The sequence below is a fragment of the Uloborus diversus genome, chromosome 3, assembly GCF_026930045.1.
Source record: "Uloborus diversus isolate 005 chromosome 3, Udiv.v.3.1, whole genome shotgun sequence".
NCBI classification, from domain to species: domain Eukaryota; kingdom Metazoa; phylum Arthropoda; class Arachnida; order Araneae; family Uloboridae; genus Uloborus; species Uloborus diversus.
Window position 1 is genome coordinate 46048628 of NC_072733.1, and position 21305 is coordinate 46069932.

The window sequence follows — 21305 nt, forward strand, 5'->3', positions numbered from 1 at the left end:
AAATAAGCGCTAACCTTCAAGTAAAGCACATCCTGTGCAAATATTAATCAATTTTAATGAATGAATATTTCGTACTCGCACTTTTGAAATAAAAAAAATTGATAAAATCTTTACCCAAAATCATTTATTATATTATTTCCATATTAGCTAAGACTCTTAAATATTTCAACAAAAGAATTATCACATAACACACTCAAAAATAAATACTTACATGTGATGATAAAACATCTTCGCGACTCACACCATCATCAACTATATTCGAGTTTTCCCTATGATTTTCCATTAGAAAAACTCTAAAGAAATTTAAAACACCAAGTTAAAATTTTCAACTGTTCAAAAAAGTTTTTCAGTAGAAGTTAACTTCAGCACAGAAAACCTCCCGTCACGATCGGAATGGAATTTAAACCACCAAATGATCTTTCGAAGTAACCACATCAAATTTATACTTTCGAAGGATGCGTTAAACAAAAGGTGAAATTATCAACGAATGAGAATGCTAAATGAAATGGATGAGAGAACCAATGAGCTCAACGCATCTGTTTGAATACAATCATTTCACAAGAGTAAAAAATAAAATAAAATTAATAAATAAATAAAGATAAATTCAAACCATATGTGAACATCAAGATCCTTCTCAAAATTTGTCGAAGACTACTCTGAGTGGAGTTGAGTTGGTATTCTTGAAATTTAAGTTTCAGGATATGGCATGACTTATAATTTGACTTCCAAAAAAATAGCTTTCCACATCATCCGCCAGAACTTTGCATCACAAAGAATGCCGATGTCGTTTTCGCAGCTCGCGCAAGTTGACATGGTCAATCACGCGTGATTGGGCATGTCATGCGCGGGAAAAAAGCGCGCGGAAATGTCCTTGTAAAAGATTATAAGGGGAAAAAAAAGGACTAAGTGCGAAAACGTGGACGCGCGAAAACCCTTCGTTATCTTCTTCAAGTTCCAGGCACAAGGGGAGGGACGGCGGTGGGGAGGGATGGCGGTGTTACCCAAGGTGAGAGGGGGAGTGAGTTGCACGTGCACGATCCCCAGTCTCCCTCTTGGCGAAGAACGCCCATTATCTCCCTACTCTTATCATAAGTTAAAAAACTTACTGATACGTTAGAAATGTATCATTTTTTTATTTTAAGCCTGGTCGCACCATGCCGTTTCACTGCTGCTTCGCTGGGACTGCTGAAAACTCGGGGGTGTTCATGTAAACACGACGTACGTATGCATCGCCGCTCACACATCATGGGGTTGGGGGGGGGGATGGCATAGGAAGACCTACCCGCTTTGGGCCACCCTCCCCCATAATACCAATAATCATTGATCTAGAAACGCTCTGATGTCACCAACAATGAAGCTCATGAAAAAAATGAATGTACATGTATATGTCTGTCAATATTTTACTTAGTAAGAAACCATAGGTTATGAATGATTAGAGTGAGGGCATTATTTCATTGTTGGATCACCTAAAATTTAGTAATTTCATTTTTCAAAAGGTTGTTTCCCTGAAAACTAATAGATGCGTCAATGTCCGCCTATGAACCGGATTTTACCTTTTCCATCTCATAGGTTGGTTACACTGTAGGAACAGATTCCTATTCTGCATTAAGCCACAGCAACGAAGTTTTTAAGAACTTTGATTTATTGACCAGTTTTATAAGAGCGCGAGTCTTAACCTTCGTTTGCAGTAATCAAACTTTTTTAACCTCTCCAAAAGACACAGTTGAGAACACATCTATTTTGATGGCCAATCTCGGTAGTAAAAAGCATCCGTTATACCGTGATGGGTAATTTTCTAGTTTACTAACAATCGATGTTGTTTGAATTCTAACCGCGCAATTTTAGTTCCAGTAAATTTATACAGATGCATACTTTTGCTTGATTTTCTTTTTCTTTCTTTTTTTTTGCAAAGAGATTATTATCAAGACTTAGTAGAATTTATTATATGACACATCTTGTCTTCACTCCTCAAGTTAATATTAGGTTTTCTGCTAAGCAACTGCGGTATTGTCCCAGTGACCGAAGTTTGAGTTTTATGTTAACGTTCCTATTGTCTCATTAAAATTTGTTCCTTATTAATTTGATCAATTTTCTTTATTATTGTCCCGCTATTTATCATTACCCGAACCACCCAATTATTTCAAATATTTTGTCTTATTAACGTTTGTGTGTGTGTGTATGTGTGTGTTTTAGTTACGTTTACTGAAGTACAGATTGTCGCAACTAGTTAAAATTTGCAGCAGTTGATATGTTTGTGAATCAAATGTATAGTTCAGTATTTTAATGAAAATATTATTCCATACTCCCTGATGTTCCTATCTATCTCTCTATCGTTACGTGCATATGTTATGAGCATTTATTATTAAAATATCAAAGGCGTCATACTCAAATAATGCGATAAACTTACATTAAAGTTTTAATTTAAAGTAATTAATACACTGTAATTTCTTTTTAACAAAAATAACTAAAATTTTCATTTAACCTTTAAATGGAAAACATGTAAAAAGTCTCAATTTATTTTTATGTCTCGTAATTAAAACCAGAATGAATAATTAAGCAAGACTAAATCAAATTAGCGCAACACTTGTTGAGTTTTGCTTACTGAATTGAACTTTATTGAATAGTTAATATTCGTTTATATTAATAATGAAAAACAAAACTCTTTATTTTAACACAATATTAGCTTTTCCATAGAATAAGACATTCTTTCGTAAAGCATATTTATCAAGAAAAATGTAACTCAGTTTTTTTTTTTTTTTTTTTTGAATTAATTATAACACTGTGTGACACGATTTTTCTAACATGAATACTATTACGTGTTTGGAGCTACTTATTTAATTGCAACCGAAATTGCCTAATGATATGGGTGTCTAACACGTCGCGTTTCTTCGTTATAGCCTCTATAACATTTTCATGCACCCTCGCTAATAATGTGATAAAAATAATTCACTCATATACATTTCATTAATTAGAATAATAAACCAGGCTATCAGTATATATTGTGAAAAATATCATCTGCAACAGTTATATTCTTGCTTTTAGGTTTCTTGCCCTTGATGGAAGGCTCCGCTCGTGGTAACTATGGGCTAACCGATCAAGTAGCTGCATTACATTGGATTCAAGAGAACATAGCTGAATTTGGAGGGGATCCGAAAAACGTCACTCTTTTAGGACATGGTCATGGCGCTGCTTGTGTCAATTTTCTTGTGCTGTCTCCAATGGCGAAAGGTAACTATTAACTCCGTTTAATATTAGACAATTGTTTTTTAATGTAAATAATATGAATACTTGGGAATGTTATTATCTTTGTCAATATGTCCATGTTAGAAATCAGCACAAATTATTTCTATGGTCGACGTCGTGTACATTTTGTTTTTGAGATTGAGAACAGAAAGAAACATTTGTTCAAGGGAAGAAATTTTTTGTTCTAAAATGTGAAAAAATAAAAATAACTCGTTTCTAACTTAGCAACAAAAATTAAAATGAAGAGTTTGAAAATCTCGAGTTCTCTCCTTTTTTATTTGCGTGGAGTCACAGCTTTTCACCTGCAGAGAAATGAAGCACATCCGAAATTATTCAGTGAATACGTATTATTAATTGCTTATTTTGCTGAAAAATCACAATTACACACTAGACAACGTTATGATAGAACAAAACGTTTGACGAAGAGTTTTAAGCCACTTCTTTGGCAAAATATATAAACATGATAAACGTCGAATTCTCTATAATCAGGAAAAGCTTCTTACGCTGTATATCATGTGCAATGTACATACTTACAATAGTTGAGCACCATTGATAGCTATGTTAAGAAACAATATATAAATAGTACTAGTTTTTATGTTTTCTTTTTTCTTTTTCGTTTATTTTTTATGATCGATAGAAGTAATTTGTCTCTCATTTAATAGAGCTGGGTTGTTCGTGGACAGGACTAAAATGTCACATAAAAGCTATAACTCTCCGAATCGTGTACAAGCGCCATGCTCTAATTTTTGAGACAGTGATTATTTCTAAATCATACAGTTGGATTAGAATATTCATTCACAAGTTACCTTACATTAGTTGTCTTTGGTATGATTTTAGAAAAAATCATTGCATTTTTCGAATAAAAATAGGTTACTTATTGTATCTTAAATAGCTAAAAATTCAAAATTTCCGTTCAGCAGAGACAAAAGTAGGAGCAAATTTTATAGTTTTAGAGTTCAATTTTGCTTTTTTTGGCAGAGGTTGTACATTCTCTAAACACTTGAGTGATAAATAAAACCCAATCAAATGATCAAATGTTCATTTTATATTAATCTCTCCGAAAGATGGTTTTGCATCATAAGATCGGGTAATTAAAACTAATAGCAACAACAAAATTTGCAAAAACTACAAGTATCCAACAGAATAAAATAATCCATGATTAAATATAGCGTTCTCTAAAGATGAAAACCAAGTTGTTAATTAAAAACAGGGTCAAACTAATCGCAAATTCCCCGATGAGACGAAATTATAACAGTGACTCCTTTGCATACCTGTCCTCTATAATTAGCCGGGTTTAAGTAAAATCCTTATGTTTTGTAGCGTAATAGCAAACCTATTTTATGCGTCTAACTCTTTTTATCAGTCCCTCTATCCTTCCTCTGCACTGATCAATACATTGTTTGATATTCTTGCTTTAGTTGAATGTCAACAACTCTAAGAGACGGTTACGTGACTCTTCCCTAGAAAGGGTAATCAACGGCATTGACTGTTCTCCAGACTATCTTCAGTTGAAACCGTTAGTGAAGATGAAAGCCAGTCTTTTTGGAGGCAACGTTTATTCAGTTAGATCTGATAAAGTTGTTATCTTCTTTTAGATCCCTCCTTGATTTTATAATGAAAGAGATAAGTCGGCTTAAAAGGCTGGAGTACGGAAAAGTTCGGAATATTTTTATATGCAAGTTTAGTTAAATAAAGTGTCTAAAGAGAAATCTATTTTTTCTTCCTTTTGAACAGCTGTTTTGTAAAACAACGCGCTTACTGAATTGAATATCGTTTACTGTATAGTGTGGAAAATATTAAGGGGTCTAAGGACCCTTAACCTTCGAAATTGTCGATTTTATGGAAAAAATATATGTTATTCATAGTCTAATTCTGAACACTTTGATACCTTATTTATTACCATACGAAAAAACTTTTCAAGTTATCGTAAAAATGCGTAAACTTTCCCCATAGAGATTTATGTTAACAGCAGCTGTTTAAGCCTCTTTTTCTCAGGTGCCGGTTTCTTCAGTTTTCTGGTTTTGCGCGCATGATATCTCAGAAAGTTTCTTATATATTTCTTGGAAACTTTTCATGCATGTTTGTCTGGTAAATTTTTATGACCTGAACCTAAATTTTAACTAAAAATAAAAGTTAATATTTAAAAAAAATATATATTTTTGCCCAAAGTTTTGGAAATTTTCGATATTAACTTATAAAATTTCAAAAAAATAAATAAATAATTTTAAAAAAATAAATAAATTTAGGTTCAGGTCATAAATATAAACCAGATAAACATACATTAAAAGTTTTTCGGAAATATATAAGAAACTTTTTGAGATATCATGCGCGCAAAATGAGAAAACCGAAGAAACTGGCACCTGAGAAAAAGAGGCTTAAACAGCGGCTGTTAACATAAATCTCTACGAGGAAAGTTTACGCTTTTTTACGATAACTTGAAAAGTTTTTGGCTTATGGTAATAAATAAGGTATCAAATTGTTCAGAATTAAACTATGCATAACATATATTGTTTTCAGAAAATCTAAAATTTTGAAGGTTAAGGGTCCTTAGACCCCTTAAAAAATTTGAAATTGAAATATGAATCATGGTGTTTTGTTGCAAACATGCATGTTATAGAAGCTTAATTTTGTCGAAGGGTTTTAGTCCGAGAGCCAGCGGCAGTTTTTTTGCTACCAATCTCCTCTCGGCTGAAAACTTCAGAAATGTTTCCTTTAAACGTGTAAAAGAAGCTAGGGAACGTATACTGCGGCGCTATAGGTGGGTTAAGTAGCTGTTTGAGCGCAAACATGTAAAAAAATATATAAAAAAATTAATCATTTACTTCCGCCTGAAAATTTGTCAGTAAGTAGTTGACGTAAAACTAAAACAAAAAAAAACAACGTCAATGGTTGAGTCGCGGTGGATTATGCGTCAGTTGGCTACATGAACTTGTAAAAAAAAAAAAAATAAAATAAATTATTTCCTCTTGCTCGGGAACTTATGAGATATTAATTTATAAGTTACTTTTATAAAAAATGGCTGTCAGCTGGCTGTACTCAGGTGGAAAGGTCGCCAGCTGACGTAGTGTAACTTTCTATACGGAGCACCATTTTAATCATGTTTACTGCGTCAGCAGACTACCTTTCCACTGGTGTACTGCCAGATGACGGTTTTTACTTCCTTTTACATAGTAAAGGAAATATTGTATTCGCCAAAAAAAAAAAAATCGGCCTAATTTTCCATTTTACTCATCCTCGAATGCATGTTGAGTTTTTCTTTTTTTTTTAAGACCCTTACGTGCATATATATGCGATCGTCGTAAATTTGAGTGGACTACCTTTGCAATTATTGCGAAGGAAAATTCGACAAGAAGAAATTAACCTTATTAATGTCAGGCGTGAATAACGTTTTCAAATGATGATTTATGTAAATGATTATATATAAACAAAGAAGAACTGGAGCACTTTAAGAATAGCTAAGCACAAGGGGAGTGCCAAAATTGGAACGTGCTAAGTATTAACATTTGCTAAATTGTAGTTGGTACGTTTGAATTGGTTGTAGGTCCAATTTTCGTGAAATGCTGCACTTAACTAACTCTTATCTTTTATTGATCCCCTTATATTGTCAAAATATTGATTGAATTATTCTAATTAGCCAACAAGTTTCACATTACACAATGAAATAAAAACACGTTCAGCCACTGAAGACATTGCAAATAATGGATATTTGATGGAATCGGTCACTAGACAGGCATGTTTTTTTCCCTTAATGATATTTGACTATGATTCAAAAACTCAGCCTTTTCATCTTAGTAAGTCAGTAAATTTTCTTTTATATTTGCTCGTCTGTTACCGAAGCATTACGATCGCTTTCTGTCACCGGTGAAATTAATGTTTTCAAATTAATTATAGCGAATTTCCATGCGTTTTTCATGCTCAAAAATGCAGTGTTTGACCAATAACGTCCTTCATTGAACGACGTTATGATTCATTGACTTTTTCAATTGTTTAAAACGTTTTTGCACGTATTACAAGGTATTGCAATACGTGCTTGTAACATAATGTGTAGCATTTTTTAAATTTCTATGAATGATTGCATAGTTGGTTCTGCTTTCATTGGATCTTTTCTTTAAATTTTTAGGTGATAAGTGAAGAGTCATTTTTTGTAACTCATAACGTTTGAAAAAAAAACAGAAAACCTTTTTATAGCCCCCTCATTTTTTAGTACAGGAAATTTTAAATGTATGTTCTAGTTATTATGTCAGTCAGGCAAACATTTGAAATTGTAGCATCAGTGTTTTCTGACATTTCAATTAAGTATATAATACTTCAACGAACCATTTCAATGTAGACCATTATATAATAATTTACAAAACCAAAACATAACTCAAGTTGCAAATTTCGCAGAAAAATAATTTTTATTTACGCAGCACAAATGTGTTTAAAGCATATTAAACATACATTACCAGCTTTTCTCACTTTATTGCTGTGATGAACAAATGACAGTTTCAACAAAAATACACGTATTCATTTTCATTAATTTTCAAAATATTATTCTACCGTTTCTGATAGTAAATCTTAAAAAGGTATTAATTTTATTTTAAAGACTCCATACACTATCTTTTGCATCAAAATGTTGGTATTTCTCTTCCAAGCAATTAATGCTCAACTCTTAAGACGCTTCCAAGTATCGGCAGAAAAGGGGAAGCTTTCGTATCATTTCTTAAAAAAATAGCTTAAAAATAATTTATAACAGACACTTGGTGTCAAAAGAATTTTTATCAGTATCAGCTCCTCATTCAGATGAAATTACCCACAAAACTATAATAATAAATCTGAGGTTCGAACGACAGAGAACTAAATAAGGACAATTCAAATGGCAGGCTTTTTCTGAAGTGCGAGACTGAAATAATGACTTTTAGGAAGTCAAGATTAATCAAGTAAACTAATGAATACGTACTTGAGGTTAATGTTGCTTTCCATTATTATGGGGTGCAATAATGGAAAATTGCTCTTAAAATTAAGACAAAGGTATGCAATTTAGCACCTTTACTAAATAAATTGCCATAATGGCTGTCTTTTTTCATGAACTTATTCAATTCTTACTGCCTAACAGTAAAAGCATCAGAGGAGTTTTTCTGTTAGATTTTTTCCTCTCGTTTTCATTAAAAAAATCAAAATTTTTAGGTCTTATATTTGAGGCAAGTAAAAATATTACAAAATAAATGAAATGATGACATGAAAATGTACTGAAATTATTTTTTATAAACCAGTTTGCCCATCTTGGTAGCAGTCATAAGAAAATGTTTCAGCAGGATTCATACGGGAAACACTTTTGAGTACTAAACAATCTGAGCTATCGTATTCGGTACACCAAAAAATTGAAAGGTGTTTTTTTAAACCTTTTTGAAGAAAAATATGTCAGCTTCAAAAAAAAAAATGTGTCGATTCCAAAGCTGAAAAGAAAAACATGGAAACCATTTCCATGACTTCCTAGGTTGCCTCTGTCACTTTCCGACAAAATTACTACAGTACACTATACAACTGGCTGAGCAAAATTTTTATTTTGAATAAAAATGAATATATCTGTTTGTGTAAAGAAAATCAATAAAAGTGCAATGTTCTACATTTATTGTTAGCAATTAGATTTTTTCGAAGAAAATTTGTCGAAAAAAATTCCATTGTTTTTACTACTATCATTATAAAATATAAAATTAGAAACTGAATTTGTAATTCAGCCCTAAGCAATGCTTTTTAGACGTTCTACAAAGTCAACATAAAAATGAATATTACAAATTCAAGCTTCAAAATTAAATCCAAACACTGTTTTCCATTGCTAAAAGTATGCTCTATTTTAAAAAGTACACATAACTAAGCTTTTACCTTGGGTTTAGAAAGTATGGAATCTCAAATTAAAGGAGACAGCTGCAGATAATGATAAACCGTCTGCTTAAGCTCTTCGGTGAAGAATAAATCCAAGAAAGTTGGATCAAAGAGTTTATTTCGATATAGTTGCTTTTTACATTTTGATTCAATTGAGCAATGTTTGGCGGTATGCATTGGATGGCTGTAGCATTTTAAGAATTCTTCGGATATTTGTTGTCTTTATTCAAGTGCACATAATTTTTTTGGCAGTGTATTTAATAAATAGTTGGTTGTACCAAACACGGATTATGTACTAATCACTCCCCAGATTCCATGAGAACCAAATTTAAAAAAAGAAAGAATTATCATCAATCAACGATTATGTCAAAAAAAAAAAAGTTTCAAAAGAGGAAATCTTTTCCTATGTTGCTTCCATGCTGACATTTAGATTTTATAGACTAAATGCACCTATCGTATATTTTTGCAGTAATGGCGTAGTTTTCTTCTAGTATTAGACATTGCGATGAAACATAAAGACAATTTTTTCATTTGTTTGCCCATCCGACACACATACCTCTCCGAAAAAAGTGTCATAAATTAATGACATTGCTCTCCATTTGATTGCTCTTAAATTTTCATCAAAGAAGAGTTATGAACAAAATACATAAATATTTCATGCAATAAGAACTACATAGAAATAGCACAAAGTACACGCAAAAAATATTTTGTTTTACTTACTTATATAAAGAAAAGAGCTTTTTGCAATATTACTGGTAAGTACAACTTAACGTTAAATTGGTTAAATTTCCTTGTAAAACTTAATTTAAGTTGAGGTACAGCTCAACAACAATCAGTAAAACTGAAATCTTTGGGAAATAACCTTTAGGAAATGAAAAAGTATCTTGGCATTTTCAGTAATGTATGACAAAAAACAATGTTGTTTATAGAGTTGAACTTAGAAAAACGGTTGCTGAAAAAGGCATTCATACTTATTTGCACCGTCTTCTGATTAATAGATTTTTAAAAAGGAAACTGACCAGTTCTTAAAACGTGTTACAACTTATAATATTAGATTCGTATTAAGCTCGTCTATCGACAATAAGTTAACCTTAATTTAGTTCTAACATCGCATTTCTGAAGCAAATGTGCAAAATTGTGCCGCTGTAGATTTGTTACATATTTTATAACAATTTTTTCAGTATCATCAAATACACTTATCTTTAACTCCAAATTCAGATTAAAAAGCAAATCTATTAAATAGACATTAGCTACAAAATTTCATCATATGTATTTAGGCTGATTCTCATTAAAAATAAATTTAAGACATAGAATTATTTTTCTTCGTAAGCCCAACCCAGGAGAAATTGTTTCTCAGGATTTTAATCACTAATATATTTTGTACATATAAAGCGTTGCATTATTTTCATCAGCATTAATGCCTAAAAAGGTAAACGTATGACAATTCTAAAATATATTCTCTAGATGAATGACTGGAAGACTGGAATTAAATAATTTATTCAGAAATATTAGTTTTTTTTAAAAATATGATATTTAAGCTTATTAACTAATACTTTAACTGTATCAAACATTCATAATTCTGACGATCAAAATGAGTGTCTTAAAGCGTTTAAGATCAATTATTCACGTGTTACTGTTTTTTAACGAGTATGCAAATACATTTCTTTCGATTTCATTTCCTGTTACATGAGGTTCAATTTAATACATTATTATTATAAAAGTGGGAAAAAAAGAAAGAACATGGAAATCTTTCCAACAGGGGCCATACATCACATGGATAACATTCAAGACAGGCATTCATTTGTTTTCTTTCTACTTACAAGACACTCAATTTCTTCTTACTTTCGAATTAAAAACACAGGAACTCCTGCAATTCTTTTTTTTCTGAGGGATGTGATACATTACAGCAGGTAACACGAATTCTTCGACTTCATTGAGTTCACTAGTATTCCCGGCATCTTTCTTCAGAAAGTCTTTTATTATTAAAAAGTAGCAGCGACATAACCGGATATGATTATTTTATAACATTTTTGAATTATGTTTATCGCTGAAAGATATTAATCTTTCATTACTAGGTCAAAAGATAAAAATATAATTTATCGGAATAATTTTCTATGAATTTCTTTTTTAGACAAATGAGTTTTTGAACGAATTGAATCAATGTATTATTTTAAAGTACTACATAGAAGTCTGAGAACAGTTTTTAATGCCATAAGTTGAACTTGATTAAAATTAGTTAAAAAAAATAACTGGGCTTGATTACAGTACTATTATTTTTTTAATATTTGTACGTGTTTATTACATATCAAATGAAATGTGCTATATTCCTGTATACACACCGTTGATGCTTTTTAATATAAATTCTTACAGCTTCACGGAACGGTAAAATGATATTTTAGATAGGTTATTTTTTTAATGTACTGTCGCATCAGGGCAACAATAGGATATAAATAAATGTTCTACAGTTGTTAGATGTCTTGCTCTCGCTCTGAGGCTGCAATATGAAGCATGTGTAATCATGTGTGTTTTATAGAAATATATTTGGCATTTTCCACTCACACACTATGGCCACAAAATATGCATTTTAAAATGAAGTAGAGTCTTACCAGTTGATAGAAAATTTCCCAGGAACGTATTATTATAATTTTTAAAGAACATTATTAAATAATATTAGCATCTTTAAAGACTATTAAGTAATGACCAATTGGAAACTACACTTGAGTTCTTTTGATATTGACAGATTAGGAAACAACTGTTTCAAAATAAACTTCATATTAATGATCTTCGTAGCACAATAAATATTCATAAGGACTGACAAACGTTCGGTTATGTAAAAGTTCATGTAAAAACAGCGAACTTCATATTTTCCTTTCTTTCAAAAATCCCCGAAATATTTTTTTCCACATCGCAGATACTTGATTTTAAATCATTCTCAGATTTTTATTTACAGATCAGTATTTTTAAAGTACGTTAAAAGCATTTACATGTGGAGAAAAAGCCAATTGTAAATTATAATTACTTTGTATTACTTCTTACTAATTCCTGCAATAGATCTTTTATCATTAAATACCCTGAGGAAAAAAGGAAAATGGTTTTTACTGTACTGTCCTGTATATCTATATATCTTTAAAGAATTATTTTCTTAAATTGAGAGGACAAAGGGATGTAAGTGGACATTTTTTAACCTTTCGAGTAAAAAGCGTTAAAGTTCCAATCCTAGGTTCATTGAAACCTTTTTCTAGATCATGCTGTATAATAGCAATTACCCGAACTACTAGTACTATGTTTTCCCCAAAACAGAGGAGTGGTAATTATGCCACTTGCTTTGGTTATATCCAAATTTTTGATTTTGGCACTTACATCCATTTGCTTCTCACTGCTTCAATTGTGTATTTTCAAAGCATACTTTGCAGTGTATATGTGTTTTGTTTATTGCTTCGTTACAAATCATTTATATTCTGGTCTGAATTACAAAAAATATTAGCACAAACAAACCATGAATCCTTTTTTTTATTACTTACATCATTATTAAAAATAGTACTATAAATATACAGTGCCGGCAAAAGAATCTTTACATTTGGTTGGCAATTTTAAAAACTTTACATTTAAACTTCTTGTCCTGGTTTTATTGGCATGCTCCCTTGTGATTTGGCGGAATACCGAATATTCGACCTAGGTTGTGGCCGAATATTCAGTATTTGGCTAAATAAATCACTAGGGAGCATGCCAATAAAATCACGACAGGAAGTTTGCATGTAAAGTTTAATTTGCCAACAAATGTAGATTCCTTTGCCGGCACTGTATTATGACCTCTGTTTTCCATTTCTAGTGGTGTAAGCGTGGTAAAAATTGACTTTTATTTTAAAAATAATAACAATTAATCGATCAGAATTCAAGTGATTTGTAAGGTTTCTAAAGAAGACGTAATAAAATAGCATTTGTAGGTTCCACTCTCTTCCCTGCAGGCCTCTTTCATCGAGCCATCATGATGAGCGGATCGGCCTTAAGCCCTTGGGCAATAGCGCGTGACGCAAATTTCTATGCGCGCCAAATTGCAAGAACCCTTGGTTGCCCAACAGCCAAACCTGCAGCTCTCCTCGAATGTCTGCGTCAGAGATCTGCCACAGATATTTTAAGGGTCCAAGTCACCGTTCCTATGTTTCTGACAGCATTTGGTCCAACCATTGATGGCATCGTAGTTCAAAGTGAGCCCGTTTCGATGATGGAGGAACTAGCCGATGAGCAGCAATTCGGGTTGTTCGATTTGATGTTCGGTGTCACCAAAGTCGAATCTTACTATCACATATCGGAAAAGGAAGAAAAAGTCGGTATTGATATACAGCGCAGAGACAAACTTTTAAGAACTCTAGTTAGAAATATCTTTAATTATCATCTCCAAGAGATATTTCTTACTATAGTCAACGAGTACACAGACTGGACTAAAGCAGTCCAACATGATATTAATGTGCTAGATGGTACTTTAGACGCATTAGGTGATGCTCTTGTCGTGGCTCCTATTATAAAATCTGCTAATTATCATTCAATGAGTCCACGCAAAGCATATTTTTATGTTTTTAATTATCAAGCTGAGGATGGTAAGTATCCCCAAAGGCAAGGATGTTTACCAGGAGAAGAACTCCAATTTATTTTTGGAGCTCCTCTAATAAGTAGTCTAGGACATTTCTCTAAAAATTATACTCAAAGTGAAGTACTATTATCTGAAGCAGTGATGACATATTGGGTGAACTTCGCCAGAAATGGGTGAGTAAATAAGGATTTTATGTAACTGTTTAAGAAATTAAAATCAAGCTTCACAATTGTCACTATAATTTGAACATCATATTGCATGTTTAACATTGCTACATGAGGCTTAAATATGAAAAATGAACCAATGGAGAATTTTACAAATTGCGAAAGTCTCATTAATGAGAATGGAACTAAAAATCTTTCTAAAACCATATATTTAAATAGATAAATCTATTATTAAAAACAATACGGATATTTTTTTCTTAGTGTACGCCTTTTAAAGTTTATATTATATGGGTGCGCTTTCTTCAACAACAAATAGGATGCGCAAAATACTATGTGGTTAAGTCCTGAAAAAAAATGAGTAAATTATTATTTTTAGTGCCTTATTTTTTGATCACCTATTATTAACTTTGCAAAATTATATTCTTGAGAAGGCGGCATTTAGAGACATGAACATGACGTGAGGGCTGTATCTCAGTAAAAGTTGAAAACCATGAAAATTCTTATTAAAGCGATGTGCACTGTGTTGTTTGTACCATTAATTTTAATTAAAAATATAAAGCAATTGTCTTATGAGCTAAGTAAGTTTGTTTTTGTGTCGTAATAGGTACTACTAAGCTTCATGATTACTAATGTTTTAATAGCGCACTTTTTCTTCCAAGGAAACACATTTTTTTTTTTCTTTTACGCCTTCAAACAACTAAGTTTTTCTTTTTTGCTTATTAGATTAATTATTCTGTATCTGTAATGCTTTTCAGAATAATAAGAGATTTTCATTTATTTTCAAAAAGGTGGCGATAGAGAAACTGGAGGCCTATTGAGACAGACTCAAAGCATAAATAATGATATTCATAAATACATATCTTAAAGTGTCAAGAGAATTTTTTATATTTATTTGTATGTTTTTTTTAGCCAATACAAGTGGAAGTCAATTATTGTGACCTTTTCCTTTCTTATAAACTTCGTAGCATACGATATTCTAAAAATCTTATCTAATCATAAAATTATATAGTTACTTCAACATACTGTACTACTCTTTCCCATGTAATTTTAATATATATATTTACGCTAGAAATATTTTAATTCTATATATACATTGGCTCCCAAAAGTGTTCGTACACCTACGACTTTCAATGAAATAAGCCCTTCTCCATTGGTTAGAACTAATATTTCGGAATAGGTATTTTATTATAAGATCTATGATCTATTTTTAACAACACTACATGAAAATTTTTAATAAAACATTAAAATTTAATTTAAAAAAAAACAAAAAAAAACAAAAAGTGCCGGAAATTTTATCTCACAAAAGTCTTCGTACACTTCGAAAAAATGTCAAGAAATTAGTAAATAATATAACTTTTTGCTTAAATATTATTTAGTAGAATATCATGCAGTAGCAACAACAGCTTTTAAACGTCTGGGAATAAATTTCATTGTTTTTTCTTTCTTTTTTTTTGTGCAATTTCAGAGTAAGTGTTAAGTCGCACTTCGAGTCTTACTGTTTATAGTTCGCTTTTCGTTTCAATGGTGTATTTTCATAATCTAGCCACCAGATATCTCGAAATATGTTCCATTAAATTCAAATCTGGTGATTGAGGAGATATTTCTAAGCTTATAAGGACAAATTTTGAGGCACCAAACGCAAACGTGTGCTTCTTATCGTTATCTTGATAAAAAACAAAGTTGTTTCCGAATACCAAATTTTGGGCTAATAGTTTAAAATTGTTTTTTTTTAACATATTTAAATGAACAGCATAATTCGTTATTTCATCAAAAAATTCCAAATTTTCAAGTCCTGATGCTGAGATGCACCCTCACACAAGAACACCTTCACCGTCCTGATTAACTCATTCAACAAGTTCTTAAGATTAAATTCCTCATTTTTTTCTTCCATTTACAATTATACGACAATTTAACCCAAAATGTTGAATTTATTTTCCTCTATAAGTAAGACGTTGTTCAAAAACGTTTTGAGCTTATTTTATCATTGATTTTAAGAGGGAAAGCGTAAGCTTACTGTTTTTCGCACGAACAAGAAAATTTCTGCGGGAAGAGGTCCCATTGAATCCCTCTAATCAGAGAACTTGGCGAACAATTTTATGTGAAAATTAAACGTAAAATGTTTCATTCAATTCTGCAGAAACTTTTTCAACTCTGAAATGTGTTTTTTTAATATTTTTTTTAACTGTAAACCTCCGACCACGCATTGTTAACTTTGCCAGTTGACCTTTTCTTACCTTGTTTTCGATCCGATTCTTGTCTTTAAAGCATTTTATCAAGCACTTCACTATATAATGATATAAATTAACCAATTTAGAGACATTTCAAACCAATTTATGGCTACTGAGAGGGGAAAAAATCAAATTTCGAATCATGTTTGTTGTTTTCTTCCTATACCTGCCATTTAAAAATAATAAGCAGAATATTATTGAATAAATAAACAAACCATTAAAGGCAAATGACTTTACAGTGTCATTGCAATGCAAAAATTATTAAAAAACCACATATGATAATTTTAATTATGAATTTATTCGAAAATATTTCAGTGTACGAGGACTTTTGTGGCGTATTTTTTCTGTCTCTTCGTTTTCTGACAAATTTCAAAAATAAAATCTGGCAATATTTTGAAAAAAACTACTGGGTTTTTATTCAGAATGGCATAGGAATGGTGTGAAAAAAAATAGGGCTTCAAATTCGAATTCAGTTTTGAGTTATTTTGGTTTTACTACAAAATTTCTAGGTGTACGAACAGTTTTGGGATCCACTGTATGTGCATTTACGACCAGTTTTTTTTTAAATATCAGGGCTAGATAGCTGCCCTTAACTACTCCAAAGTCGGATAAATATTGTCACTGTCAGGATTCATTCCTGGAGCAAATAAAGACACATTTCGTCACAACGTTTATTCCACAAATTAAAGACATCTAATGCTAGAAGAAGATTACAGATTAAATAGTTATGAGATAACCAAAGCATAACTTTTGAAACATGCGAAATTTTAAAGAGAAAAGAAAAATATTGAGTCATATAAAAAAAGCTTTATATAAAGTATCCCAATCTGCCTCATGTTTCCCTAATAGTTACAATGTATACTCTTTTCTTATGATTTAATAAAAGAAATCCCCGAAAAATATTTTTTGTCAAAGAATTACAAAACAGTAATAATAATAGTAATAATAATAATAATAATAATAATAATAATAATAATAATAATAATAACAATAAGTACATCTACGCAACTCGTAAGTAAAAAAAAAAAAACAAGATCTTTTTGCTCTTGCAGAAGTTCAATATCACTTGTAAAAACCTACTGTTTACCATATCGACAATAATTGAACAATTAACACTCATTACATACTAGCTAAAAAACTCACCGCAAGAAAAACGTCCTATATCTATTATATTTATAGTTAGATAATTCAAATGATAACTACATGAACAAACGCACAAAAATGATGGCTATCCACTGTGCAATAAAAGTATTATTTCATCAATTATGATGTCAAAGAATACAACAGAAACTTGTAAAGCCGAACATAGTACATGGGGTTAGGTATGGCCATTTTTCTTGCCGATATGAATAGAAAACTCTTGACATGAACTACCCACTAGATACATATCATGTTTGGAATACTAAGTAGATATATGTCAACAAAGAACATTGATTGCTGTCATGGATTAGATTAATCCAGGAATTTTTCCAATTGTTCTGCAGTAGGTACTGGTCATTTTCACTCAAGAGCATGACTGAAGGAGAGGCACAGACATAGTTTCACCATAATAGAAAATTAAAGACATAAATCTGAACAATTTTTATTGTTCGTTATCTTGTCTATTATTTTAAGATTTGTATTTTAAGATTTAAAGTAAATTGGAAGTTTATGCTTCGTATATTATGTTAAACCACACCTTCTTTCGCCCAACTTTCCCGTTATTAAAACATAAAAATTGTTTTTATTTTCTGAATAAAACATAATTGCAGTAAATGTATAGTTTTTAAAGAGTAAAAAAAAAAAAAAAAAACTTTTGTATGAAGAATAAAGTCACGTGATCGGTGTTACCTGTGCAGTATTTTGTGGAAGTATGTAAGATAGCTTTCCGTTTTCTTTTTTTTTTTCTTTGAGATCTACGCCGGGTTATCTAAGCTGTATCTATCATTCGTGTATTAACAAATATTAGTTCGTACATGAACTTTATTGAAGTTTGGTTATATTGGAAAAGATACAAATACAAATGAGTGTCACGCCAATACATTTCGCAAAATAAATAAATAAATAAAATTTCAATCAAAAAAAAAAAAAAGAGAGAGAGAAGTAACCAAGTTCCTAACTTATTTCGAGCAAAAATTTTGTTCATTTCCCAAATATGTCTCTGCTTCTACAATTATTACTCCTGTAGGACAAAAACATATCTTTAGCAAATTAATAAATACTTCACATTCGATACAATCTATATGGACCTTTTATTTACTTAATTACCAATTAATAAGATTTATCTGAAAGAAAGGAAAAGCAATTACTTATAAATGGCTCATTGGTTTATTCGTGCAATCTTTAATACATAGTAATCTTTTAAAAAAGCATAAAAATGACAAGATAAACGAAACTTAAGTATCACACATTTTGATAATGATTAATTTTTCATATGATTCTCTTGACGCCTCCTAAAGCATTAAATAGCGATAAAAGTTTATTAACTGAAACGAATCATTAGCACAAGTGATTGAAAGTCACAAACGAAATCATTGGTGGAAGGAAAATAAAATATTGGGATTCGAGATCTTAACATATTACTAGAATAAAATAACATGTATATATTGTGTACGTCATTATTTTTAAGGGTATTCTGTGAAGAAAGAAACAGAAATTGTACGCTGATAAAATAAGGAGGCGCAAAAATTAATTTATTAATTAATGTGAAGATAAGAATGTTTTCAAAAATACTTCATTTAAATCGCTTTTGCAATTTATAATGCGTGAATGGATTTTTGACACTATTAGTTTAGTACATTAAGGATAAAAAACGTTTTTCTGAATCGCAATTAATATGCATTACTTGTTTACCAGAAATGGTACAGTTTTTCTTTATTAATAACTCATTTCGTAAAAACATAAATAAATAACTTTCTCCAAACGTTATGGGATGTTATTTTGTGGAAATTGTTATTATGGGTACAATTGCATTCCATATGACTTCTCTAAATATCATATTTCGATTTTCATAAAATATATTCGAGGTGGCTTACATATTGTATAAATTAACCTATCAAAAATTTGGATTTTACAATTTTAATTAAACCGAAATGCAAAATTACCCAATATTAGCTATTTATTATTAATATATGTTTCTTTATATATGTATGGTTTTTATATAATCATTAGTTTTTCCTATCGTCTAAAACTGTATCTTAATCTTAAATGACCTTATTGAAACTCAGTAATAAAAATTCATAAATTAAAAATATGCATGCAAATTGCCATTTAGAAAGTATAACATTCTAAGATAATCATCCCTTCATGTAATGCTGGAAATTTGAAGAAGAAAATTGAAGGAACGGTTAAAAAGGAAGTACTTCAAACTTCCTCAAAGGTTAATGTTTTGTCTTATGTATAAGAATAATTTTTATAAATTAGAAAATTATGTGATAGAAGTTCCAACTATAGTTCTTATTGATGTAAAAAACTAACTCTCACTGTGTTAAATTTTAGAAATTGCCTTTTTTTTTTGCGAAAACAATTTCATTAATTTCCCGCTATTACTTATATATATTTGACATAAATTGGAATGCAATATCTTGACCAGTTTTGGTCCCACTCTCTTATTTATAGGCATACTAAAAACTAATAATGGCCACGCCAGCTGAATTAAGTAATTTTCAAGGAATACACAAAAAAGTATTCAGCAATATTAAAGCACCTTCTTTAAGTACAACATAATCAAATTATAACTGACCAATTCGAACAACATTAAAATTAAAAAAATATCTAACTGACAACTCGATTTAAAAGGTTAGTCTGAACTTGAGCAACAAAAAGAAATAAATAAACAAATCAAATAGAACCATCATACTGCTGCATTTCTTATTTATAGTTTGCCAAATTTAGCTTTATGATTTAAAATATCATCAATTCTAAACCATGCTTCGGAGAAAGAATGGCCAAATAATTGATTATGGTCATATGTGCTGAAAACTAAGATAACACATTTTACTTGACTAGTTACTAGACATCAGTTTGAATGGAGCTTAAGTATCTTGATTATTGGCCAAAAACATGCATATATGGTAGGAAAAAAAGCTAAGGAATGTACCAATAAAACTGCGAACCAATAAGAAGTAGCAATATCATTTCCTTAAGATCAAAACCCGTCAAAAACTTAAATGCAAAGAAAATTCATTTTTTCCTCTTTTGAATATTTTTCGTAACATGGATAGGGTCTGGTGGGGTAAAGTGGTCATAAAATCATAGGTTTTCAACTTATGTGAATAATAGATACAATAAATTCTTTAAACATTTAAACTTCTTTTGTTTTTATTTTACATTGCAATATTAAAGAACACAGTACATTGAGTTTTAGGAAAATAAATATTGATTTAAGTAGTTTTATAACACTTTCTTTTCCCTTTGTATTTATGACCACTTTACCCCATGGGGTGGGGGAAAGTGGTCATAGCATGGGGTAAAGTGGTCATAGTTAAAAATAGATGCAAAACCATTATAAACAACCCTAATATTTGTATATTTTGGTTATCTTTATAGTTACAAGTATATGCACAAGCATATGTGTGTATACACGAGTATATACGTGTCATGTAAACATTAGTAAACACGTTTATATATGAGTAGATACATGTGTGCATCAGATACATGCATGCACGTGCCTACTCAAGTATATACGTGTATACACGAGTATATAAGCATGCATACGTGATTACCTACAGGAATGTATACGTGTCTACACGGGTATATACGTATCACGTGTATATACGTGTCACGTGTACGTACGGGTATATACGCGTGTAAACGAATATCATATGCGTGTATGCACTTGTATATCGAGTACATATGTGCATACCTGAGTATATATGTGTACAGTAGACGTATACACGTATATATAAGTGTATATACACACATATACGGGTATAAATGAGTTAATTCGTGGATACATCTAGTGCGTGTTTGGGGGGGGGGGAGTATGTGTCTACTCACATATATATATATATTGTGAAGCACGAGTATATACGTATGTACGTGCAAACACGATTATGTCCTGTATGGACGTATATAAGTACATTTACGTGTATACACCAGTACATGTATATATACACGAGTATATAAGCTTATATACATGTGTGCCTGCAGAATGAGCAAAAGCTCTTGTGCAAAAATCTAAGGAGTGTGAAAGGGGGGATAAGAAGCAAAAAATTTTAAGGAACTTACGTTCGCTGTCGT

The 21305-nt window shown here is 30.9% G+C and overlaps 1 protein-coding gene across 1 annotated transcript in view; it reads left to right on the forward strand.

Moving 5' to 3' along the window:
- Window positions 1-21305, forward strand: part of LOC129218726 (neuroligin-4, X-linked-like) — an 86968-nt gene that overhangs the window by 40696 nt on the left and 24967 nt on the right. Inside the window, exons 3-4 of the mRNA XM_054853048.1 lie at window positions 3043-3228; window positions 13071-13866. Of these exons, the coding sequence (XP_054709023.1) occupies window positions 3043-3228; window positions 13071-13866 (982 nt within the window). The remainder of the gene's footprint in view (window positions 1-3042; window positions 3229-13070; window positions 13867-21305) is intronic.